Genomic DNA, 27,357 nt, shown 5'->3' with positions numbered 1-27,357 from the left:
TTGGAAGAATGAATACACAATATGTTCTTCAAGCTATCTTTGCTGGTATTAATTCTCTCAAACAAGATTTTAATAAAGATACTTTGGCAGTGAGTTTGGCATTATACTCTAACAAACTACTACAAAATATCTATTTGATGATGATGTTTGAATTCAGCTCAGACCTACTGGTTGTAATAGACAACATTGATCTGAGGGCAGAAATGACGTCCTCTTTTGAGAAATTATGAGTCTTTCATCTTAGGCAATCACCTTATTAAATTTCTTGTACACTGAAGCATATTTGTTGATAATTTTGTTACTGAATTTCTACATGCAGAAAATTGGAGATTCATACCGTGGCTACTGTGTAAGTGAGACTGAATTGGAAAGCATCCTAACATTTCACAAGCAGCAAACACAGAGTGTTTGGGGGACACGCCAGTCTCCAAGCCCAGCCAAGCCAGCTACGCGCTTGATGTGGAAATCCCAGTATGTCCCATATGATGGAATCCCATTTGTCAATGCAGGTACTTTTGTAAAGATTTATTTTTAAAAGTTCAGCAGCAGTCATGATCCATTGTGAAAATGTGATTTTCCTTGGAGAAGGAAATGGCAACCCACTCCAGTATTCTTGCCTGGAGAATCCCATGGACGGAGGAGTCTGGTGGGGTACAGTCCACGGGGTCGCAAAGAGTCGGATATGACTGAGCGACTTCACTGTCACTTTCACTTTCAACCCTCAGCTGAGAAGACTTTCAGCTCTTGTGTTTGCTATTGATTGATTTCTTGAGTTCTCAAAGACCTGTGACCATATTTTTTTAAGTTGCCTGTTTTCTAATTGCATCACTTTACACACTGTTGTCTAATAATATGTGGTATTTAGAATGCCTTCTTAATTATTTTGAGCAGCCATTGCCTATATTTTCTTAGCACCTCCTTGGTTTTCTTACGTGAACTCATCTGACAGGGAAATGCAGCTTTTTTGTTTGCCCTCTCTGCATACTGGACCGTCTGAGTCAGTGTTCTAACTAATCCCTGATGGTCTCTGAGCTACTGTTCTACCAGACTCAGTAGTTATGTGCTTCAGGAATTTTTCGGTAGAATTGGTCCTATTAGGAGACTCTTGGTGTCACCTTTGTTATCTTAAAAGCTGGTCCCTTCGCTGAGGCTGTTAATTTTTTGAAAACTTGATTCTATTTCACCTGAAAATTGGCAAGGCTATTTAAAAAATTGAGGGAAGCCATTTAAGAAATTGAAAAGTAATCGCAAACAACTTTGGGTAGTTGTGACTTTCAGTTCTGTATCAGTTGAATTTTTGTGCTCTTTTCCCTGTGTACGTGGTGGTTCTATTTTTCTCCAATAAACCTTTTTATTAAAAAAAAAAAAGAAAATGTGATTTTCCTAAGGTGATACGTTTTCATTTTGGTAGATGACAACTAACTGTTAGTTGGTGAAAATGTGTATTAAACTGAAAAGAAAAAAAAAAACTGAAAAGAAAACTTAGAGTAAATACAACCAATTATTTTATGTTGTAAAATTATATTTTAGTATGTTAGGGTAAATAAATAATACTTTATACTGAAAAATGAGAAGTAAAAAATAATTAAATTCAAGGTAGACCTATTTAATAAAAATTAAGCCATAGAGCAGTTTTATTATTTTAAATATGTGTAGCTAGTTGGATTTTTTTTCCCCTCATCCAATCCAGATATTCTTTCCTTCTGTCTTGATTTGTCTTGTGGGGATAAAAATCACTGTTTGTTTTATATGGCTTATAACTCTGGGGATACTGTGTGGGATTGGTATGCAGTTTGGAATTATGATATAGAATTCTGATATTCTAATATCCGGTGTGTTACAGCAATCTCAAACACTGTGCTAGTGCTTACTAAAGCAGTAGAGTTCCAAGCGAGTCCCAAAGTGTCATCCTAGGACTAGTCAGACCACAAAGAACCTAAGAATAAGTGATTTGTTTCAGAACTATGTGGAGTGAGCAATTCTACAGGAAGAGTTATAGACTCATCCTGGACCTCTGAGGGTAAAGAGAACTCCTTAGAGAAAGATGAGATAAACGTAACCCCTTCTGCACAGGTTTTATTCTCCTGCCTGGTTCTAATCCCTTTTTTTTGTTTGTTTTAATTAATTAATTTTTTAATTTATTTTTTAATTGAAGGATAATTGCTTTATAGAATTTTGTTGTATTCTATAAAACATCAACATGAATCAGCCATAGGTGTACATATATTCCCTCCCTCTTTCTAATCCCTTCTTAACTCTCCTCAGGCAGCTATTCTATGAATATGGTGTATATTTTTGTACTTCATCATACATGTTTGTATTTATAATATTTTTTATTATTTTGAATATTTTAAAGTATATGTAAGTAGTAAAATATAGACATTATTAAGTAAACTTTTCACTCACTCATTTTGGAAATCTATCTATATTGATACTTACAGATTCTGGTTAATTCCATTTCGTTATTATATAATTTAACATTATATAGTATGGACTATTATGTATAATAAACTGTTGCTTAAATTTAGTCTTTCCAGCATGTGACCAAACTGCAGTTACTTTTCTACTAATGATCATTTATGTTGTTTCCAACTTTTCAATATTACAAAGAATTCTATAGTCTAACCTCCAAAATATATATTTTCTGTTCAAAAAGTGCAAGTAGTTTTCTAGACTATTAGTTTGAAACAGTTTCTGTGGGTCAGAAATCCAAACGAGTTTTTTAGTTTTGTGTGCATTGAAGTAGAATTGCTGAGTTGTGAAATATGCTCACTTTGTCTTTACAAGATTATCTCAAGTTGCTCTCTAAGAAATAGTTCAGGTCCAGATCCCTTCTCTAAACTTTTTTTTCCAGATGTATTTCAGAATTCTGAATTTTGGGGGCTGTAATATGATAATATTACAGAATGCTCCCAGCAAGTATTCTATAGGCAATATTACATGCTCAAACCCAGTAAGACTTTATAGTTATAGTAAAAGGAATAAATAAAGACTTTAAATACCTCTGTGAAGTTCAGACCAGGTTTTACAGCCAATTGTATTCCAAACAATTTTGCTTTCTGTGCTTTTTAGATTTCAAAATCATACATGAAGGATTGACAACCTGTATTAATTTTTAGTTCTTTCAGCAATGTATGAAAATTTCCCTTTCCCACATTTGTTCTATGATTTAGCATTGTCAGATTTAAAAACATCTTTACATTATGGGGATTTTCATATGGACATCAAAGTAGAGGTGATGATATATGAAACCTCATGACTCCATGTATCCATCATCCAGCTTCGACAGGTATCAGCATGCGGTCAGTCTTGTGTCGCTTATATCCCTATCTGCTTCTTCATTCTCGAGGTGATTTCACAGGAAATTTCAGATATTATTTCATCAATAATTAATAAGGTATATAATATATACTAAAGTATATTTCTGAAATATAAGGGCTCTTAATATGTATAAATGAGACAACAATTCTGTCATTGCACTTTAAAAGAATTAACAGCAATTTCTTAATGTCATCAATTGTCCAATGTTCGCATGTTTCCACTTAGCTCATAATTCTTTTTTCAGAGGTCTGTTCAAATTCACACGCAAACCAAGTTCACAGATTAAATTTGGTTAAGTTTCTTCTCATCTAAAAATTTCTTTCTTTTCCACTGGGTAGTTTCTTCTGTAGAGTTTGCCATATTCAAGATTGTGCTGCTTCCATCTATGGTGTTTTTTTTTAACATGTTTTTTATCTCCTGTATTTCCTATAAACTGTTCAGTTCAGTTCAGTCGCTCAGTTGTGTCTGACTCTTTGCGATCCCATGAATCACAGCACGCCAGGCCTCCCTGTCCATCACAAACTCTTAGATCTAGGAGTTTGATTAAATGAAGATTTAATCTTCATTAAAATATTTTGGAAGAATACTTCATAGGTGTCCTATATACTTGTTATCACTACTTATATAGCATTTTTAACTTTAAGACTGATCAGTAGATTCAGTTGTTTTAGAGTATTGTCAGATTTTTATTTTTGTCAATTTGAGGAGTGTGAGAGAGTATTTTACTGTTGTTTTAATTTGCATTTCCCTGCTTACTAGTGAATTTAAGCTTTTTATTTGTTTATTTAATATTCTTTTTTTTTCTTTATGAATTGCCTGTTCATGGTCTTTGCCAATTTTTCTGTTTGGTAGTTAGTTTTTATTTTTTAAAAATTATTTATAGTTCTTTATATTCTGCATATTAATTGTTTTATGTATTATAAAATAGTTTCTCAAACTGACTTTCCTTTTACCATTATTTATAAGAAGTTAGTATCATTTTATCAACATTTTTATTCATGTTTGACTTTATATTTGCAAGGTTTGCTGTACCCTGCATAGAGTAGGATATTCAACTTCGCATCTTAAATTGTATAGTTTTCACATCTACTTATCTGTATTATATATTGCAGTGTAACAAATCACCCCAAATGTGGTGGGGGAAAACAACAAACATTTACTGTCTCACAGTTTCTGTGGGTCGGAAATGTAAGGGCAGCTTAGCAAGGAGGTTCTGCTGCAAGTTCTCCAACAAGAATGCAATTAAGGTGTTGGCTGGAGCACAGTCATCTTAGGGCTTGCCTAGGGGTGGATCTGCTTCCAAGCTGACTCCTGTGGCTTTTGGCAGGCTTCTGTCTTGTTGGGTGGGCCTCACCATATGACATCTGATTTCACCCAGAGAGAGCAGTCGACCAAGGCAGTATCTTAAGATGGAAGTCATAGTCTTCTTATAACCTAGTATCAAAAATAAATCCTGTCACTTTTGCATCTGAGCCACCAGGGAATCTACAAATGGACATTACCAGATGGTCAAATACCAAAATAAGGTTGATTATATTCTTTGCAGCCAAAGATGGAAAGCTCCATACAGTCAGCAAAAACAACACCAGGAGCCAACTGTGGCCCAGATTATGAACTCCTTATTGCCAAATTCAGACTTAAATTGAGGAAAGTAGGGAAAACCACTAGACCATTCAGGTATGACCTAAATCAAACCCGTTACAAATGTACAGTGGGAGTGACAAGTAGATTCTAGGGATGAGATCTGATAGACAGAGTCCCTGAAGAACTATTGATGGAGGTTCGTGACATTGTACAGGAGGCAGTGATCAAGACCATCCCCAAGCAAAAGAAATGCAAAAAGGCAAAATGGTTGTCTGACAAGGCCTTACAGATAGATAATGGAGAAAAGAAGAGAAGTAAAAGGCAAAGGACAAAAGGAAAGATACAGCCATTTGAATGTGAGTTCCACAGAATAGCAGGGAGAGAGAAGAAAGCCTTCCTCTGTGATCAATGCAAAGAAATAGAGGAAAACAATAGAATGGGAAAGACTAGCGATCTCTTCAAGAAGATTAGAGATACCAAGGGAACATTTCATGCAAAGATGGGCACAATAAAGGACAGAAATGGTATGGACCTAACAGAAGCAGAAGATATTAAGAAGAAGTGGCAAGAATACACAGAACTGTACAAAACAGATCTTCACGACCAGATAATCACGATGGTATGATCACCCACCTACAGCCAGACATCCTAGAATGAGAAGTCCAGTGAGCATTAGGAAGCATCACTTTGAACAAAGCTAGTGGAGGTGATGGAATTTCAGTTGAGGTGTTTCAAATCCTAAAAGATGATGCTGTGAAAGTGCTGCACTAAACATGCCAGCAAATTTGGAAAACTCAGGAGGACTGGAAAAGGTCAGTTTGCATTCCAAACCCAAAGAAAGGCAATGCCAAAGAATACTCAAACTACCGCACAATTGCACCCATCTCACACGCTAGCAAAGTAATGCTCAAAATTCTCTAAGCCAGACTTCAATGGTATGTGAACTGTGAACTTCCAGATGTTCAAGTTGGATTTAGAAAAGACAGAGGAACCAGAGATCAAATTGCCAACATCCGTTGGATCATTGAAAAAGTGAGAGACTTCCAGAAAAACATCTACTTCTGCTTTATTGACTATGCCAAAGCCTTTGACTGTACGGATCACAATAAACTGGAAAATTCTTGAAGAGATGGTAATACCAGACCATCTGACCTGCCTCCTGAGAAATCTGTCTGCAAGTCAAGAAGCGATAGACAGAACTGGACATGGAACAACAGACTGGTTCCAAATCAGGAAAGGAGTATGTCAAGGCTGTATATTGTCACCCTGCTTATTAAACTTTAATGCAGAGTACATAATGAGAAATGCTGGAGTGGATGAAGCACAAGCTGGAATCAAAACTGCTGGGAGAAATATCAATAACCTCAGATATGCAAATGACACCACCTTTATGGCAGAAAGGGAAGAAGAGCTAAAGAGCCTCTTGATGAAAGTGAAAGAGCAGAGTGAAAAAGTTGGTTTAAAACTCGACATTCAGAAAACTAAGATCATGGCATCTGGTCCCATCACTTCATGGCAAATAGATGGGGAAACAATGGAAACACTGAGATACTTTATTTTTTTGGACTCCAAAAGCACTGCAGATGGTGACTGCAGCCATGAAATTAAAAGATGCATGATCCTTGGAAGAAAAGTTGTGACCAACGTAGACAGCATATTAAAAAGCAGAGACATTACTTGGCCAACAAAGGTCTATAATCAAAGCTATGGTTTTTCCAGTAGTCATGTGTGGATGTAAGAGTTGGACTGTAAAGAAAGCTCAGCACTGAAGAATTCATGCTTTTGAACTGTGGTGTTGGAGAAAACCTGAGAGCCCTTTGGACAGCAAGGAGGTCGAACCAGTCCATCCTAAAGGAAGTCAGTCCTGCATATTCATTGGAAGGACTGATGCTGAAGCTGAAACTCCAATACTTTGGCTACCTGATGCAAGGAACTGACTCATTTGAAAAGACCCTGATGCTGGGAAAGATTGAAGGCAAGAGGAGAAGGGGATGACAGGATGAGATGGTTGGATGGCATCACCGACTCAATGGACATGAGTTTGAGTAAACTCCAGGAGTTGGTGATGAACCAGGAGGCCTGGCGTGCTGCAGTCATGGGGTCGCAAAGAGTCAGACGTGACTGAGTGACTAAACTGAACTGCACTGTACTGAGCACTGAAGAATTGATGCTTTTGAACTGTGGTGTTGGAGAGAACTCTGGAGAGTCCTTTGGAGTGCAATTAGATAAAACCAGTGCTTCCTAAAGGAAATCAGTCCTGAGTATTGATTGGAAGAACCGATGCTGAAGCTGAAACTCCAGTACTTTGGCCACCTGATGTAAAGAACTAATTCATTGGAAAAGACCCTGATGCTTGGAAAGATTGAAGGTGGGAGGAGAAGGGGATGACAGGGGATAAGATGGTTGGATGGCATCACCGACTTGATGGACTTGAGTTTGAGCAAGCTCTGGGGTTGATGAAGGACAGGGAAGCCTGGCATGCTGCAGTCCATGGTGTTACAAAGAGTTGGGCACGACTGATCAACTGAACTGACTGATGACTTCTGCCCTAGTCATTAGAAGTAAGTTAGTAAGTCTCAGTCATGCCCAAGGGGATGGAATTACCAAGGACATGAGTACCAAGAGTACCAAGGATCATTGAGGGCCATCTTAGAGGTTGGTAATCACATGATTCTAATAGCTCAAATAGAAATAAGGAAATCAATTATAAAAGGAAATAAAAATATAAAAGACTTTCATATTTGTTAACATATGTAGCATTTGCTAACTTCTACTTACAAAGTAGTAAATTTTATTATTAAAACTATGTGTATGTAAATATCAGTTGACATTCAGTAGATGTGGTGTTTGCTGATTTCCTTACATAATTAGATACCAGTGGTAAATATTATAATAAACTTTTATATTTATGTGTTTGTATATCTCAGGAGACTGATATTTTCTTTCCTTAAGATTGTAATTGGAAGTATAGATTTTGTCACTGCCACTGCCAAGTTGTGTTTAATGTAGCACCCAGAGCAGATGGATGCTTGAATTAATATCAACAGTTGGTTTTGGCCCACAGGGAGCAGAGCTGTGGTAATGGAGTGTCAGTATGGGCCAAGGAGAAAAGGTTTCCAGTTAAAAAAAATTGGTGAGCTGGAAAATAGGTCTTGTCAGCTCTACAAAGCCACTTGTCCAGCCCGGTAAGCTTCATTTTCTTTTATTTTTTATTAAGTACTTATGTTTGAATAGTTACTATGCACACGTGCATGTTTTTATTACCCTTAAGCTGTGCCGGAAACTATGCAGTGAAATCTGATTCCTCTTACCCTGCATGTCCCACTTTAAGGCAACAACTCTTACCAGTTTCTTGAGTAACTTTTCAAAGATATTCTGTATGTATGCCTATATGTATGTATCCTACTTTACCCTCATAAATATTGAAGATCTCAGTAAAGATTACTAATATTTTCTTTCCTTAAGTTTGCACAGTAGCATACCTTCTTTTCTTCTATGAATTCACATGGATATATTTCCATTCTGAATGCCTAATGTGGTTATTTGCTCAAAGCTATTATGTTTCATACTAGTGTGTTTGTAGAGACATATACTACTATATACACTGAAAAAATTGTTTTAAATTTAGGTATAGTTGATTTATAATGTGTTAGTTTCTGTTGTACAGCAGAATGATTCATTACTCATTTTCATTTTCTTTTCCACTATAGTTTATCACAGGCTATTAATTATAGTTCCCTCACTATATCGTAGGACCTTGGTGTTTTACACTGTGGTTTTTTTATTCATTCCCAATATGTCTCAAGGCTGGCTCCATGTCCGTGTATAAATGAGCTGATTCCTTCTTTTTATTGATTGATCAATTGATTTTAAAAATTGAAATATAATTGCCATATAACATTATATTAGTTTCATGGTTCCTTTTTAATAGCCATATAATATTCCACTTGTAGATGAATTATCGTTTACTTAATTAGCCCTCCGACAGTGAACTGTAGGCAGTTAATTAATATTCTTAATTATTATTTATGAAGCTGCAGCTAATAACATTGGAACTATTTCTATACATATATCAATGGAATAAATTCCTTGAAATTATATTGTTAGGGCAAGTATTGTGTTCTTTTTAAATGTTGGCAGTTATTGGAGAGTTGGAGAGTTGCTAGGTAGTGATTTTACCAATTATATTCACCGCAGCAATATTTAAGACTAACATAGTCAGTTTTAGGTAGAATAGGACTACTGAGTAGTCATTGCATTAACTGAGAATAAAAAATGTACACCAATGAAAGATTTTTATAATGTCTTTCAGTAATAATATTCTTTTTCACACATTTATAGTGTTTTAAAAAAACATAAGAAAAAATTTAAAAATAACACGTAAGTGTTAAATTTAGTTGAGCTTTGAAATGCTTATTTTAGCAATACATTTCATATCACAATCTCAGCATCCTCAAATAGTTTTTAAAGCTAGTTAAGCTTTAACCTGATAATGTTAACTTTAGACAATGTTAAAACCTGACTGTTAAACATGACCATTAAACAATCGCTTTGAAGTATAAGCAGTTTAGAGCTTTAGACTGAACTTGGGAGAAAGTCACTACATGTGAAGAAATAATTTTATTCTCAATCATTCTAAAAGTACTTTTTGAGTATCTTCTGTGTACCAAAGAGAAGGAAGAGACAGAGCCAAGCAGAAACAACACCCAGTTGTGGATGTGACTGGTGATGGAAGTGAAGTCTGATGCTGTAAAGAGCAGTATTGTGTGGGAACCTGGAATGTTGGGTTCATCAGTTCAGTTCAGTCACTCAGTCGTGTCTGATTCTTTGCCATCCCATGGACTGCAGCACTCCAGGCCTTCCTGTCATCACTAACTCCCGGAGTTTGCTCAAACTCATGTCCATTGAGTCGGTGATGCCATCCAACCATCTCATTCTCTGTTGTCCCCTTCTCCTCCCACCTTCAATCTTTCCCAGCATCAGGGTTTTTCAAATGAGTCAGTTCTTTGCATCAGGTGGCCAAAATATTGGAGTTTCAGCTTTAGCATCAGTCCTTCCAATCTAATATTCAGAACTGACTTCCTTTAGGATGGACTGGTTGGATCTCCTTGCAGTCCAGGGGACTCTGAACAGTATTGTCTAACACCACCGTTCAAAAGCATCAATTCTTTGGCGCTCAGCTTTCTTTGTAGTCCAACTGTCACATCCATACATGACTACTGGAAAAACCATAGCTTTGACTAGATGGACGTTTGTTGGCAAAGTAATGTCTCTGCTTTTTAATATGCTGTCTAGGTTGGTCATAACTTTCCTTCCAAGGATCAAATAAATGTCTTTTAATTTCATGGCTGCAGTCATCATCTGCAGTGATTTTGGAGTCCAAAAAAAAAGTCTCTCACTGTTTCCACTGTTTCCCTGTCTATCTGCTGTGAAGTGCTAGGACCAGGTGCCATGATCTTAGTTTTCTGAATGTTGAGCTTTAAGCCAACTCTTTCACTCTCCTCTTTCACTTTCATCAAGAGGCTCTTTAGTTCCTCTTCGCTTTTTGCCATAATGGTGGTGTCATCTGCATATCTGAGGTTATTGATATTTCTCCCGGCAGTTTTGATTCCAGCTTGTGCTTCATGTAGACCGGCATTTCTCATCAAGTACTCTGCGTATAATTTAAGTAAGCAGGGTGACAATATACAGCCTTGACGTACTCCTTTCCTGATTTAGAACCAGTCTGTTGTTCCATGTCCAATTCTGTCTGTCGCTTCTTGACCTGCAGATAGATTTCTCAGGAGGCAGGTCAGGTGGTCTGGTATTCCCATCTCTTCAAGAATTTTCCACAGTTTATTGTGATCCACACAGTCAAAGGTTTTGGCGTAGTCCATAAAGCAGAAGTAGATGTGTTTCTGGAACTCTCACTTTTTCAGTGATCCAACGGATGTTGGCAATTTGATCTCTGGTTCCTCTGCCTTTTCTAAATCCAGCTTGAACATCTGGAATTTCATGGTTCATGTACTATTGAAGCCTGGCTTATAGAATTTTGAGCATGAGATGAGTGCAATTACGTGGTAGTTTGAGTGTTCTTTAGCATTGCCTTTTTTGGGATTGGAATGAAAGCTGATCATGAATCAAGGCAAATTGGAAGTGGTCAAACAGCAGATGGCAAGAGTGAACATCGATACTTTAGGAATCAGCAAACTAAAATGGACTGGAATGGGTGAATTTAACTCAGATGACCAATATTTCTACTATGGTGGGCAAGAATCCCTTAGAAGAAATAGAGTAGCCAGCCAAAGAGTCAGCCAAATAGTCAGCCAAAGAGTCCAAAATACAGTTCTTGGATTCAGTCTCAAAAACAACAGGATGATCTCTGTTCGTTTCTATGGCAAGCCATTCAGTATCACAGTAATCCAAGTTTATGCCCCGACCAATAATGCTGCAGAAGGTCAAGTTGAATGGTTCTATGAAGACTTACAAGACCTTCTAGAACTAACACCCAAAAATGATGTCCTTTTCAGTTTAGGGGCCTGGAATGCAAAAGTAGGAAGTGAAGAAACACCTGGAGTAACAGGCAGATTTGGCCTTGGAGTACAGAATGAAGCAGGGCAAAGGCTAATAGAGTTTTGCAAAGGAACATACTGATCATAGCAAACACCCTGTCCCAGCAACACAAGAGAAGACTCTACACGTGATTATCACCAGATGGTCAACACCGAAATCAGATTGATTATATTCTTTGCAGCCAAAGATGGAGAAGCTCTATACAGTCAGCAAAAATAAGACTGGGAGCTGACTGTGGATCATGAACTCCTTATTGCCAAATTCAGACTTAAATTGAAGAAAATAGGGAAAACACTAGACCTTTCAGGTATGACCTAAATCACAGCCCTTCAGATTATACAGTGAAAGTGACAAATAGACTCCAAGGATTAGATCTGATAGACAGAGTCCCTGAAGAACTATGGATGGAGGTTCGTGACATTGTACAGGAGGCAGTGTTAAAAGAAATGCAAAAAGGCAAAATGGTTGTCTGACAAGGCCTTGCAAATTGCTAAGAAAAGAAGAGAAGCGAAAGGCAAAGGACAAAAGGAAAGATACACCTATTTGAATGCAGAGTTCCACAGAATAGCAGGGAGAGATAAGAAAGCCTTCCTCTGTGATCAATGCAAAGAAATAGAGGAAAACAATATAATGGGAAAGACTAGAGATCTCTTCAAGAAGATTAGAGATACCAAGGGAACATTTCATGCAAAGATGGGCACAATAAAGGACAGAAATGGTATGGACCTAATAGAAGCAGAAGATATTAAAAACAGGTGGCAAGAATACACAGAAGAACTGTATAAAAACATCTTCATGACCCAGATAATCACCGTGGTGTGATCACTCACCTAGAGCCAGACATCCTGGAATGTGAAGTCAAGTGGACCTTAGGAAGCTTCACAAAGCTAGTGGAGGTGATGGAATTCCTTTTGAGCCATTTCAAATCCTAAAAGATGATGCTGTGAAAATGCTGCACTCAACATGCCAGCAAATTTGGAAAACTCAGCAGGACTGGAAAAGTTCAGTTTTCATTCCAGTCCCAAAGAAAGGCAATGCCAAAGAATACTCAGACTACCGCACAATTGCACCCATCTCACACACTAGCAAAGTGAAAGTGAAGTCGTTCAGTTGTATCTGACTCTTTGCGACCCCATGGACTATAGCCTACCAGGCTCCTCAGTCCATGGAATTTTTCAAGCAAGAGTACTGGAGTGGGTTGCCATTTCTTTCTCCAGGGGATCTTCCCAACCCAGGGATTGAACCTGGGTCTCCCACACTACAGGCAGACGCTCTACCATCTGAGCCATCAGGGAAGCTAGCAAAGTAATGCTCAAAATTCTCCAAGCCAGACTTCAATGGTACATGAACTGTGAGCTTCCACATGTTCACGCTGGATTTAGAAAAGGCAGAGGAACCAGAGATCAAATTGCCAACATCCGTTGGATCATTGAAAAAGTGAGAGACTTCCAGAAAAACATCTACTTCTGCTTTATTGACTGTGCCAAAGCCTTTGACTGTGTGGATCACAATAAACTGTGGAAAATTCTTGGAAGAGATGGGAATACCAGACCACCTGACCTGCCTCCTGAGAAATCTGTCTGCAAGTCAAGAAGCAACAGTTAAAACTGGACTTGGAAGAACAGCCTCTTTCCAAATCGGGAAAGGAGTACGTCAAGGCTATATATTGTCACCCTGCTTATTTAACTTATATGCAGAGTACATCATGAGAAATGCCGGCCTGTATGAAGCACAAGCCTGAATCAAGATTGTTGGGAGAAATATCAATAACCTCAGATATGCAGATGACACCACCCTTATGGCAGAAAGGAAAGAGGAACTAAAGAGCCTCTTGATGAAAATGAAAGAGGAGAGTGAAAAAGTTGGCTTAAAGCTCAACATTCAGAAAACTAAGATCATGGCATCTGGTCCCATCACTTCATGGCAAATAGATGGGGAAACAATGAGAGACTTTATTTTTTTGGAGCTCCAAAATTACTGCAGATGGTGACTGCAGCCATGAAATTAAAAGATGCTTGCCTCTTGGAAGAAAAGTTGTGACCAACCTAGACAGCATATTGAAAAGCAGATACTACTTTGCCAACAACGGTTCGTGTAGTCAAAGCTATGGTTTTTCCAGTAGTCATGTATGGATGTGAGAGTTGGATTATAAACAAAGCTGAGTGCTGAAGAATTAATGGTTTTGAACTGTGGTGTTGGAGAAGACTTGAGAGTCCCTTAGACTGCAAGGAGATCCAACCAGTCCATCCTAAACGAAGTTAGTCCTGCGTATTCATTGGAAGGACTGATGCTAAAGCTGAAACTCCAATACTTTGGCCACCTGAAGCAAGGAATTGATTCATTTGAAAAACCCTGATGCTGGGAAAGATTGAAGGTGGGAGGAGAAGGGGACAACAGAGAATGAGATGGTTGGATGGCATCACCAACTCAATGGACACGAGTTTGAGTAAACTCTGGGAGTTGGTGATGGACAGGGAGGCCTGGCGTGCTGCAGCCCATGGGGTCGCAAAGAGTCAGACACGACTGAGTGACTGAACTGACTCTGTGCCCAACAACAACCTTGTGTATCATGGGAAGGAGGGAGACTGGAACATAGATATCATAAGCTTCACATGAAAAGCATAATATTTGAAGGCATTAAAAGATGGATAAATAAACTAGAATCATATAAAATGCTCTGAATGCTGCTAAATCATTTGTACTTGATTAAGAAGGAAATAGGTTCTTCAACAGTGGTACAAATGTGAAGAATTATTATGGTGTTGATATTATCAGGTGGATGCAAGAAATGACATAATGGCAGCTAGAAGCCCCAGAAGGAGGGTATTACAGGCATGTTCAGGAGAATGGAGAAGAGACAGACCCAGGGGAAAAAAGTTAGTTTCGTAGTGTTTAGACATTTTTACTAAAGTAATGACTAATGTTAATTTGCTAAGTGTTATATACTGAGAACATGGCACATCTTTCACACAGTGTTCTGAATGCTTTCTAGATAATTGAATTTTCTCTAAACATTAGTAATGCTTAAATTAAACTTCTGTTTAACAAGTTAGATAATCTTGAGATTATAATTTAATGGAGCAAATTCTTCTTTTTCTTACAAAAAGGATTTACATTAAGAAAGTACAGAAATTTCCTGACTATAGAGTTCCTACAGACCCCAAAATTGACAGGAAGATAATCCGAATGGAGCAGGAGAAAGCCTTTAACTTGCTGAAGAAGAACTTGGTGGATGCTGGTGGTGTTCTCAGGTATGACATTTCCACTGTTCTTGTATTCACAAGTTACTTTGCTCCTTTTACAAGAATTCTGTCTATAAGAGAAATTATATGATGTTTTCCAATTATCCCATTAAGAAATGGTTTCTACAAGGTAGATATTTTATTAGTAGCTCCCTAGGTATTAAACTGACTTGCCATGTGTAAGCCATTGAGTTTATCAGTCACATGTGGATAATTTTGACCAAAGAATTCTGTATACCATATGGAAGTTTTTTCCCCAACATGATAAATTCATATTTAGAAACACTTTTTATTATATATTTAGTACTTTTTTGCAACCTAATTTACTATAGTCCACCAGGCTTCTCTGTCCATGGGATTTCCCAGGCAACAATAGTGGAGTGGGTTGCCATTTCCTTCTCTAGTGGCTCTTCTTGACCCAGGGATGAAACCCACATCTCCTGCTTTGGCAGTCGGATTCTTTACCACTGAAGTACTTGGGACGCACTTAATGTGATAATGTTATATATAGTTTTTCAAAAAAATTATTCCTTCTCTTGATGAGTATTAACATAAGTATGTGATTCTTGCGTTTTTCTAGTAATATAGTTTTAAATATTTTCTCTCATTAGGTGGTATGTACAGTTACCTACACAACAAGCTCATCAGTATCATGAATTAGAGACTCCCTGCCTCCCTTTATCATCTTCCTCCTTTCCTATATCTTCTCTTGAAGAAGAAGAAACTGCAATTAGAGATGAGAATTGTACATTGCCTTCACGTCTACATCCTCAAGTAGCACATAAAATTCAAGAATTAGTATCACAGGGAATAGAACAAGTGTATGCAGTTAGGAAACAGCTAAGGTACAGTAGAAACTAATTGTTCTTTTATGTTTTTCATTTTTGTTTGTTGGTTTAAATAATACACTTAACATTGTAGACATATTCCAGGAGATATGCTATCAGAATATATAGGGAATATAGTTTATTAGTTTATTAAAATAATATTATTTATGAATTGATCACTTTTAGCAGATGTTTTGCAAGCCATGAGTAATGATTTGAATCACTCATTTGAGATATTCCATGTTCAGATTTGGCAAATTGGACTGTTTTTAAATGATATATATTTTGAATTATATACTAAATACCTTTATCAAAAGAAAATTTTTAGAAAAGATTTTAAAACATTGGCCAAGATATTTGTTTTAACCCATTTGATATGTGCAGTTAAATTTTATTGAAACAAAAGAATATGAGCAGTTTTTTGTCTAGTGAAATTTTATATGTAGTACTCTGTGTGTGCATGCTAAGTCATTTCAGTTGTGTTCGACTCTTTGTGACCCTGTGGACTGCAGCCTGCCAGGCTCCTCTGTCCATGGCATTCTCCAGGCAAGAATACTGGAGTGGGTTGCCATGCACTCCTCCAGGGGATCTTCCCGACACAGGGATCGAACCCATGTCTCCTGTGGCTCCTGGATTGCAGGTGGATTCTTTACTGCTTAGCCACTGGGGAAGCCCCATGTAGTTCTCTGGTATAATTTTATTAGTACTCAGGATATAATAATAATTATTATAAATATGAGGCACTTCCTATGTGTGTGCCAAATATTATGCTAAGTACTTTATAGGCACAATCTCATTTATTCCTATGACTTTATAAATTTAATATATCTATCCTCATTCTTCAGATGAGGAAATGGAGACTTGGGATGGTTAAAGAAATAGCTAGAAGTAAAGTCTACAACCTTGCTCTTCACCATGATTTCTGCTTCTTAAGTGACCTTATTCCTGCTGGTTATTTTATAGTGGGATTGGAACAACAGAATGAGTATTTCCCAGGATTATTTCTTAATTAATACATGACTTCTGTTTAACAGATTTCTTAGACGTTTTATGTGTATTTATGTTGGGCCTTGTTAGAACAGAGCCAAAGTTTGGTAAGCCATCCACTATTTTACTAAACCTAAATCTCAAGAACAAAGGTATGATACAGCTCTGCAATATGGGCTACTGAACATAATGCACAAAGCATGTGTATATTGAATTTTATCATTTCTTTTTTTATATTTACTTTTTATACCATCTTGTGGCAACGTTGCCTTTTATTTCTATCTTCTCTTTGGTCTACTTGTAAAATTTGAGCGTATCATATTTCATATATTATCTGAAGACTTTAGAAAGCAATGAGATATGATGTTTATATGTGTAACTTCGGTATAGGCCCAGTCTGTCTTAGTTACTAGCCTGGTGTATGGCTTTGGGCAAATTACTTAATTTCTGTAGCCCTTAGTTCCCTCTTCTGTAAGTCGGAATGTTGATTATACTTACCTCACAAGATTATAGGATGGGTTAAAGGACATAGTAGATGTAAAGTGTCCAGTTCAGTGACTGACAGAGTAAGCATTCAAAAACATACTGTTTGAACTGAAAATAGTGATTTCATTAAATTCATAAGAATATCAAAGCTCATTCTAAGATATACAGGTGTTTAACCAGTGAAAATATTACCTTTCTTTTAATCTGCATGAATTCTATGACTTAACATGTGGGGAAAAAAGTAGAAAAATGTAAATTACTTATAAAGCTGTAAATCATACTTTACAGAATTTTATGCTAAAAGAGAACCTTTCTCACTTGAACTAAATTATTAGATTGCTAGATTGTTTATGTTTTTATTCTATTTTATATTTCCACAGAAAATTTGTGGAAAGGGAACTCTTCAAACCTGATGAAGTACCGGAAAGACATAATTTATCCTTTTTTCCAACTGTAAATGATATAAGAAATCACATTCATGAGGTACAGAAATCCTTGAGAAATGGAGATAATATATATAACTCAGAGATTATTCCAGCAACGGTATGATTACAACTGTGATATCTTGTTTTATTACAATCGTCTTTCTCAGCTAATGCATGGTTGCTATTAGGCCATATAAGTAACTGTGATGTAAGGAAAAGTAGTGTTTTTTCCCGAAATGTAAACACTGAACTCTCAGGTGATGATTTAACTAAAATGTTTTTTATTACTTCCATAAAAAGAAATTTAAGTAATTTCTATCCATGACTATAATAACAATAGTAATCTTCACCTAAAAATCAATATATTTTATCTCCATAAAAAGTATATCTTATTTATGTGACAGATATTTATTGAGTACATACTATGAATATCTCCACCTCTTTTTAAATATGTCAGCAAGTTTGAATAGAATAATATAGACTTGAATGTGATGATGTTGGTTCTGTATGCCCTCTGTGGATGTAAAGCTTACCTCATACTCTGATACTGTCATTTCCCCCAGAAAAGTGGCCATTTCTACCTACTCTGAAATGAGTAGAAACTACCCAGAAACCGCTGATAGTAATATACAGAATGGTTACCCAGAAATTACCCAGAAACTACTAATTGTAATACACACAATGATTTTGGTATTAAAATCTCAAATAACAATATCCTTTGCGGTCTACATTTTTACTCTCTAGATTCAGTAACTGAATAGTTTGAGATTTTTTTTAAGCTTGAGCTTCTCTTCTTTTCTATCCAGAACGCTTAGTTATTCACCATTCAAAATTCAGAAACTAAAACGGATTTGAGTACCATTCAGTCAATTCAGTCGCTCAGTCGTGTCCGACTCTGCGACTCCATGAATCGCAGCATGCTAGGCCTCCCTGTCCATCACCAACTCCCGGAGTTTACTCAAACCCATGTCCATCGAGTCGGTGATGCCATCCAACCATCTCATTCTCTGTCATCCCCTTCTCCTCCTGCCCCTAATCCATCCCAGCATCAGGGTCTTTTCCAATGAGTACCAGTAGTCTTTGTCAAATTCTTACTATCTGAACTTGGGAAGATAATTTATTTGAGTAATTAAGTATACTTATGCTTTGAGAATGTGAACAAGTGAAGAAAGTAGTTATAGAATAAAGCACATTTATACTATGATTGGGTAAGATATGACAGTTGCATTGCCATTTTAAAATAGTTTTAGAGATAAATGGTTTGTTCTTTTTACTGAAGTAAGTATTCCCATTTCAGCTTCAATGGACTACAGATAGTGGGAATATTCTCAGAGAGACTGTGACAGTTACACTTGCAGAAGGTAGGTTATCTTGAATAATTCAATTTCAAGATATAAAATCAAGCAGTGTTAAAACTGGAAGATATTTAAGATATTATCTCATCTAATTTGTGGATAAGGAAACCATGGCCTAAAGAGGCAAGAGCAACTACGTTAGGATTTATCAAAAAATACTTCTAGCTATTTAAATTTCCTATGTATATGTCAGATTTTATTCTTTATGATTGAAATTTTGAGGCTAATGATTATTAGCATGGTTTACTCTAAAGCTGGGCTAATTTCAGTAGTAATAACTCTGAGACACCTTGATCAGGAAACTATTGTCCATTTTGTATGGCTTGATTTTTCTCGTATGTTTACTGCTGTGTTCTCTCAATATTCCAGGCTTATTTCAGCCCTTTTGTTCTCTCTTCGAGAAATGTCTTTTCTCCTCTTCTGCGTGGCAAACTCCACTCACCACTCACCACTTGCAGTTTCTTTGGCTTTAGGTGCTTTCTTAACTTATCCCCCTATGTAGATTTGGATATTCACTCCTTTTTATTTACCTCTGCATTTAACATGCTATTCTTTGTTTATGGATATATATCTTTCATTATGATTTTGGAATTGTTTTTTTTTGTAAATGCAAGTACAAAGTTTATTACCAGAGACATAGAACAAAAAATGGGACAGAGAAATGGTTAGTTTAGTTAAGATAGAGGGGCATGGCAGAGATATATACCCAGAGAGAAAGGGTGTTGGCATCCTCCATAGTGAGGAGGAGCTGAGAATCATATTTTAATCAAATTAGTATACCTAGTTCTTATCATAATGGCTTCTAAAAACTTAACACCTAAATAAATACTTTAAAATAAATTAATAATATATAGAATACAAATTTTTTTTATTCTTTGGCTATTGACCTTTAAGAGTTACTTTGCTTATAGAATAGCTTGCAAATTCTTTAGAATTATTCATTTGTTCTTTGTATATTTAATTCAGTGTGATAAATGCTGAGCATAGAAAAGTAAGTTTCTTGCTTCATTGAATTTAAATTTTAGGAAGGGAAAAAGACTACAATATATTCTAATTAATTACTGTAATGAATAGTAATAGTATTGCTATGAGAGAGAGATGACAGTATTACCATGATAGTATTGTGCCAAACTGTGTGCGAACAGTGATATAGATATGTAACTTAGTCCAGAGAGTAGGGAAGGGACATTTGAGAAAGGAACTTTTATTTTTACTTTTTTAAATTAGAGGACAGTTGCTTTAAAACGGCTATTAGTTTCTGCTGTCCAGCAAAGTGTATCAACTGTATGTATGCACATATCCTCTGTTTTTTGGATTTCCTTCCCATTTAGGTCACCACAGAGCACTGAGTAAAGTTCCCTGTGCTATATAGTAGGTTATGGTTAGTTATCTATTTTATATATACTAGTAGATAAAGTGAATTTTAAACTGAGAACTGAATAATGAATAGGAATTTACTAATCAAAGGAATAGCATGTTTGAAGGCTAAGCAAGAAAGAGGATGCCATGTCCAAGGAACTTAATGCTTAAGTGGTCTTAAATAGAGACAGCGGTTGGAGATAAAACTGAATAAGCATAATAAATTTAGAAGGCCCTTTCACCTATCCAAATGAACAGTGATAGTGGTGTTGTTTGCAGTTGGTGACATTTACACAAGAATTAGGCACATTTAAGAGTTATCTTCAGTTCAGTTCAGTCACTCAGTCTTGTCTGACTCTTTGCAACCTCATGGACTGCAGCATGCCAGGTCTCCCTGTCCATCACCAACTCCCGCAGTTTACTCAAACTCATGTCCACTGAGTCGGTGAAGCCATCCAACCATCTCATCCTCTGTCATCCCCTTCTCCTCCCGCCTCCTCAGACCTTCAAGCATCAGGGTCTTTTCCAGTGAGTCAGCTCTTCACATCAGGTGTGTCATCTGCATATCTGAGGTTATTGATATTTCTCCCGGCACTCTTGATTCCAGCTTGTACTTTATCCAGTCCAGCATTTCTCATGAAGTACCCTGCATGTAAGTTAAATAAGCAGGGTGACAATATATAGCCTTGATGTACTCCTTTCCCAATTTGGAAAGAGGCTGTTCCAAGTCCAGTTCTAACTGTTGCTTCTTGACTTGCAGACAGATTTCTCAGGAGGCAGGTCAGGTGGTCTGGTATTCCCATCTCTTCAAGAATTTTCCACAGTTTGTTGTGATCCACACAGTCAAAGTCTTTGGCATAGTCAATAAAGCAGAAGTAGATGTTTTTCTGGAACTCTCTCGCTTGTTTGATGATCCAAAGGATGTTGGCTATTTGATCTCTGGTTCCTCTGCCTTTTCTAAATCCAGCTTGAATATCTGAAAGTTCACGGTTCACGTACTGTTGAAGCCTGGCTTGGAGAATTTTGAGCATTACTTTGCTAGCGAGTAAGATGAGTGCAACTGTGTGATAGTTTGAGTATTGTTTGGCATTGCCTTTCTTTGGGATTGGATTGAAAACTGACCTTTTCCAGTCCTGCTGAGTTTTCCAAATTTGCTGGCATGTTGAGTGCAGCATTTTCACAGCATCATCTTTTAGGATTTGAAATGGCTCAACTGGAATTCTATCACCTCCACTAACTTTGTTCCTAGTAATGCTTCCTAAGGCACACTTGACTTCACATTCCAGAATTTCTGGCTCTAGGTGAGTGATCACACCACCGTGATTATCTGGGTCATGAAGATCTTTTTTGTATAGTTCTTCTGTGTATTCTTGCCACCTCTTTTAAATATCTTCTGCTTCTGTTAGGTCTATGCCATTTCTGTCCCTTATTGTGCCCATCTTTGCATGAAAAGTTCCCTTGGTATCTCTAATCTTCTTGAAGAGATCTCTAGTCTTTCCCATTCTGTTGTTTTCCTCTATTTCTTTGCATTGATCACCGAGGAAGACTTTCTTATCTCTCCTTGCTGTTCTGTGGAACTCTGCATTCAAATGGGTATATCTTTCCTTTCGTCCTTTGCCTTTTGCTTCTCTTCTTTTCTCCATTGTCTGTAAGGCCTCGTCAGACAACCGTTTTGCCTTTTTGCATTTCTTTTTCTTAGGGATAGTCTTGATCACTGCCTCCTGTACAATGTCACGAACCTCCATCCATAGTTCTTCAGGGACTCTGTCTATCAGATCTAATCCCTGGAATCTATTTGTCACTTCCACTGTATAATCTTAAGGGATTTGATTTAGGTCCTACCTGAATGGTCTAGTGGTTTTCCCTACCTTCTTCAATATAAGTCTGAATTTGTCAATAAGGAGTTCATGATCTGAGCCACAGTCAGCTCCTGGTCTTATTTTCGCTGACTGTATAGAGCTTCTCCATCTTCAGGGCACTGAGTACATGGAACCTTTTGAAGGTGGTTGCCATTATCTTCATTACCTCTACCATAGTTTGGCCTCAGGTCAAATAATAAGGAGGGAACACAGCCCTGCCCTTCAACAGAAAATTGTATTAAAGATTTACTGAGCATGGCCTCGCCCATCAGAACAAGACAGTTTCCTCCTCAGTCAGTCTCTCCAGTCAGTCTCTTATCTTTCTCCATCAGAGGGCAGACAGACTGAAAACCACAATGGCAGAAAACTAACCAATCTGATTGCATGGACCACAGCCTTATCTAACTCAATGGAACTATGAGCCATGGCATGTAGGGCCACCCAAGACCTTCGGGGTCATGGTGGAGAGTTCTGACAAAATGTGGTCCACTGGAGAAGGGAATGGCAAACCACTTTAGTATTCTTGCCTTGAGAACCCCATGAACAGAATGAAAAGGCAAAAAGATAGGACACTGAAAGATGAACTCCCCAGGTTGGTAGGTGCCCAATATGCTACTGGAGAAGAGTGGAGAAATGACTCCAGAAAGGCAGAAGAGACGGAGCCAAAGGAAAAACAGTGCCCGGTTGTGGATGTGACTGGTGATGGAAGTAAAGTCTGATGCTGTGAAGAGCAGTATTGCATAGGAACCTGGAATATAAAGTCGTTGAATCAGGGCAAATTGAAAGTGGTCAAAAAGGAGATGGCAAGAGTGAACATTGGCATTTAACGAATCAACGAACTAAAATGGACTGGAATGGGTGAATTTAACTCAGATGACCCTTATATCTACTACTGTGAGCAAGAATCCCTTAGAAGCAATGGAATAGCCATCATAGTCAACAAAAGAGTCTGAAATGCAGTTTTTGGATGCAATCTCAAAAACAACAGAATGATCTCTGTTCATTTTCCAAGGCAAGCCATTCAATATCACAGTAATCCAGTTCTGTGCCCCAACCAATAATGCTGAAGAAGCTGAACGGTTCTATGAAGACCTACAAGAGCTTTTAGAACTAATACCCAAAAATGATGTCCTTTTCATTATAGGGGACTGGAATGCAAAGGTAAGAAGTCAAGAAACACCTGGAGTAACAGGCAAATTTGACCTTGGAGTACAGAATGAAGCAGGGCAAAGGCTAACAGAGTTTTGCCAGGAAAAGTGCTGATCATAGCAAACACCCTGCTCCAACAACATAAGAGAAGGCTTTACACATGGACATCACCAGAGTTATGTTAGAAACTGGTTATTGATTGAATAGGTGTGAGAGGTGAAGGAGTGGGAATGATCTGGGATGACTCTTTGAGTTTCTTCCATGAACAGCTCATTGATAGTGGCATTTACCAAGCTCAGCAGCACTGGCATAAGAGTAGAGTATTGGTCGCTGGGCAGAGGAGATCCTGAGATCGAGTCTGCAGAAGCGTGAGTACCAGAGTCGTTTCAGTGAGGTGGACTGGGAGGAAGCCATATTGGAATGACTTAAGAGTGAACAGGAAATGATTGAAGAAGTGTAGATAGTGTGGACAACTTTTTCAAAAAGTTTGCTATGGTACAGGGTTGAAGGAAAGTGTGTTAGGAAAGGAGAGACCTGAGGAGGTAGGTAAAGAGGAAGGTACTTGATAGCTATGGTGATGGAAAGTTTATAGCTTCTCTTTTCTCTTCAAGTGAGAGTGCATCCAGTCCCATCACTTCATGGCAAATGGATGGGGAAACAGTGAGAGACTTATTTTTGGGGGCTCCAAAATCACTGCAGATGGTGACTGCAGCCATGAAACTGACAGACACTTGCTTCTTGGAAGAAAAGCTATGGCAAACCTAGACAGTGTATTAAAAAGCAGAGACATTACTTTGCCGACAAAGGTCCGTATAGTCAAAGCTATGGTTTTCCAGTAGTAGTGTACAGATGTGAACTCAACCATAAAGAAGGCTAAGCACCAAAGAATTGATGCTTTTGAATTGTGGTTCAAAAAAGTTGGAGAAGACTCTTGAGAGTCCCTTGGACAGCAAGGAGATCAATCAATCCTAAAGGAAATCAATCCTGAATATTCATTGGAAGGACTGATGCTGAAGCTGAAGCTCCTATACTTTGGCTATCTGATGTGAAGAGCTGACTCATTAGAGAAGACCCTGATTCTGGAAAAGATTGAAGGCAGGAGGAGAAGGTGACAACAGAGGATGAGATGGTTGGACCAACCAACTCAATGGACATGAATTTGAGCAAGCTCCGGGAGTTGGTGATGGACAGGGAAGCCTGGTGTGCTGCAGTCCATGGGGTCGCAAAGAGTGGGACATGACTGAGCAGCTGAACAATAAAAAGGAGGAGAAAGGATCTCAGAAAGTGGCCAAGATTTGAGGAAAATGGAGATTAAATATTATCCCTAATACAGAATGAGTGAAACATTGTAAGATTGTCCTATACATGAAGGTCCTACTGTGGTTGATGGTCATGAATTGGTATTATTAGTGGCAGAGAGTTTCTTCTTCAGTGGCAGTCAGCATTACATGTATATAGGCCCTGGAAGATACTTTCATCCAGAATTAGGATTTTATCGAGTGTGATGACCAAGGGACAGAGAGGAAAGGGAATTTAAGGCATTTCCAAGAGAGTAACTAAAATTATATACCCAGTCCTCTAAGCTGGATGGGAGAGAATTTTATTAAGGAAGACATTGATGGATCCGAAGAAAACTGAAGAATCAATTAACTGAAGATTCACATGAAGTTTAAGCACAGTAGTAGTGGAGTACCTGAGAAAAGCCACAGGCTTCCCTTGTGGCTCAGCTGGTAAAGAACCTGCCTACAATGCGGGAGACCTGCATTGGGTCCCTGAGTTGGGAAGATCCCCTTGAGAAGGGAAAGGCTACCCACTCCAGTATTCTGGCTTGGAGAATTCCATGGACTGTATAGTTCATGGGGTCGCAAAGAGTCAGACACGACTGAGCATCTTTCACTTCACCTGAGAAAAATCCCTGGAAGAATAGATGTTGTGGTCAGAGAATGGGATGTTTGAATTAGAGATTTTACATGTGGAATGATTATTTATTCCACATTTTACATGTGAAATGATTTATTTATCCCTAGATTTAGGGCATGCTCATAGTGATGGGAGACTGCAGCGAATTGAGGTGGGACAGTTAGAAATGAAGAAGCCTAGAAATGTGAGAGTACTGTTAGTTCTTTCAGTAGTCCTTTGAGAAAAATTCTCTTATCCTGAATTTACAGATGAGGAAACTGAAGTTTAGAAACTATGTTAAATGGCATATTGCCATTTAACATGTTGCCATGGAAAAACCAGTACTTAAATCCATCCTTGTCTGACAGTAGGGCCATTTTTTAAAATTACTCAGTTACGTGGGTGCAGTATGCAGTATAGAAGCAATAAACAGTTGTTTTTTGTTTGGTAGGTTTTTTTTGGCTGCACCATGCAGCATGTGGGATCTTAGTTCCCTGACTAGGGATCGAACCTGTGCCCCCTGCATTGGAAGCATAGCACCTTAACCACTGGACCACCAGGGAAGTCCCATTAAATAATTATTGATAATTTGTTTTTGATTGACTTAAAAAGATGAATATATTTGGGTTAACATATAAGAATTACATGAGGAGGACTCAAATTCCCTAAGGACAATTACCTTAAAAATTTAGATATTTAGAAAAGAAAGAAATTTTCACTCCTATTCATTTATTCCTAAATGAGTTATTGAAAGAAATTTAATACTATTATTATTGAAGGCCTGCTTTATGCTAGGCATTGTCCTAGGCACTAGGGCTACCAAAGATGAATAAAGTTTCGTCTTTGTAACTGAGAAACTCAGTAGGTGCTCTATATCTGGAGAAGTGTAAGCCAAGTATTACAGCATGAAAAATGGATTAGGTTAGAACTACAGGTATAAAGTCTTTCAAGGAAAAAAAAAATAGTTTCTTACAACCTATCCTAGCTGTGCTGAATTAAAATTACTGGAGGTTGAATCTAGGAATTTATATTTTTTTAAAGTTTTCTTAGTGATTCTGATGAACTACCTGGTTTTAGAAATAGTAGACTAGATAACTAGATAACTTCTTAAAGTTCTTTGACTTTATTTCCTATTCCATTTCTGATAGTAAAGGTTCTAATAAAGTGTAGCCATAAAAATTATTTTAATTATTTTTTATATAATTTAGGTAATTCACAAGGAGAATCAGTTTCCAGCAAAGTGGAAACAAGTCAGACAAGGAATTCTTTGTCTCCTGAACCAGCCCACTTGCTCTCCTCCCTTTCTTCATTTCAGCCAAAGATATTCACACACCTGCAGGTAAGTATCCAATGTAATACCAAATTTGAGGCCCTTATCTTTCTTCCTCAGTCTCTCTTCTTTTCTTTGGGATTTTACAGAATTGTTATGGAATTATGAACATGATCAGTGATGTTTTTATCATTAATTTTCTGACTTTTTTGTGACTTGATTTAAAATGATAATTTAAACAATATGTTTTGGAAAAGTTTGAATTGATTATGCATGCAAGAAAATTTAGTAGTGCAGTTTTCCTTTGGTTCTTGTTTCTGTCCTCACTTAATATTTGTTAGTAACTGTACTCTTAGCTTTTATTCTAAGTTTGGGTCAAAAGAATAATACATTCAAAGCAAAAAACATACACAGTAAATTCAGACATTTGATATAACTCTTTTTGGTTCAAAAGGGTTTGCAGTTACAACCAAGATTCACTTCTGATGGATCACCAGCTCTAATATCAGTAAATAACCACCCCTCTTCCAGTCCTTCAAGACTTCTGGATTCAGTAGGAAGTGCTGTAATGAATAATAATTCTCTACTGCTCGGTCAGACTCATTGCCTTCAAACAGATACACCTCTAACCCCAAACAGTAGTATTTCTTCTACCATGAGTAACCTTCCAGGACCAGATCAAAATCTGGTTGCAGTGGATCAGCTGGTAGAAGTTGAAGATGTTGAAGATACAGAGACTCTGGAAGGAAATGTTCATCGGATTCTATTGGGAAATGTGCAGACCATACCAATACAGATTATAGACAGCCCGCCAGTTCTTAGTAAGTTAAAATCACCTTATGTTTTTTTTTTAACCTTTATGGACTATCATCAGTATTACACTACAGAAAAAAAACTATTGTTTTTTACTCAGTGTTTATATAATATATAAATAAACCAGAAGAAAAAAGTTTTGTGAGCACGAGTTTAATAACTTGTAAACAATTTTTTTTCTTTATCAAGATTATTCATTCCCTAACTACCTAGTTTTACATGGAAAATC

At 37.4% G+C, this 27,357-nt stretch overlaps 1 protein-coding gene and 1 non-coding gene across 15 annotated transcripts in view; one reads left to right on the top strand and one right to left on the bottom strand.

Annotated features, from left to right (window-relative positions):
- Positions 1-27,357, top strand: part of CARF (calcium responsive transcription factor) — a 66,549-nt gene that overhangs the window by 23,466 nt on the left and 15,726 nt on the right. For 12 of the 14 annotated variants that reach the window (XR_006265111.1, XM_043444676.1, XM_043444664.1 and 9 more), the window contains 8 exons: positions 320-509; positions 7,970-8,090; positions 14,565-14,708; positions 15,311-15,544; positions 17,380-17,542; positions 18,722-18,785; positions 26,254-26,384; positions 26,770-27,136. Coding sequence is in view for 13 of the 14 variants with exons in the window: in XM_043444676.1 (XP_043300611.1) it covers positions 320-509; positions 7,970-8,090; positions 14,565-14,708; positions 15,311-15,544; positions 17,380-17,542; positions 18,722-18,785; positions 26,254-26,384; positions 26,770-27,136 (1,414 nt within the window). In the remaining variant the exon portion in view is untranslated. Of the gene's footprint in view, positions 1-319; positions 510-7,952; positions 8,091-14,564; positions 14,709-15,310; positions 15,545-17,379; positions 17,543-18,721; positions 18,786-26,253; positions 26,385-26,769; positions 27,137-27,357 lie in introns of those variants that run through there. The other 2 variants (XM_043444671.1, XM_043444675.1) reach the window with 2 other exon arrangements.
- Positions 12,681-12,752, bottom strand: TRNAY-GUA. The gene has a single exon. It is a non-coding gene; the product is annotated as a tRNA-Tyr (tRNA).

The sequence above is a fragment of the Cervus canadensis genome, chromosome 24, assembly GCF_019320065.1.
Source record: "Cervus canadensis isolate Bull #8, Minnesota chromosome 24, ASM1932006v1, whole genome shotgun sequence".
In the NCBI taxonomy this organism is placed as follows: domain Eukaryota; kingdom Metazoa; phylum Chordata; class Mammalia; order Artiodactyla; family Cervidae; genus Cervus; species Cervus canadensis.
Note: the sequence above shows the minus strand (reverse complement) of the source record. Positions and strands in the feature narration are given on the sequence as shown.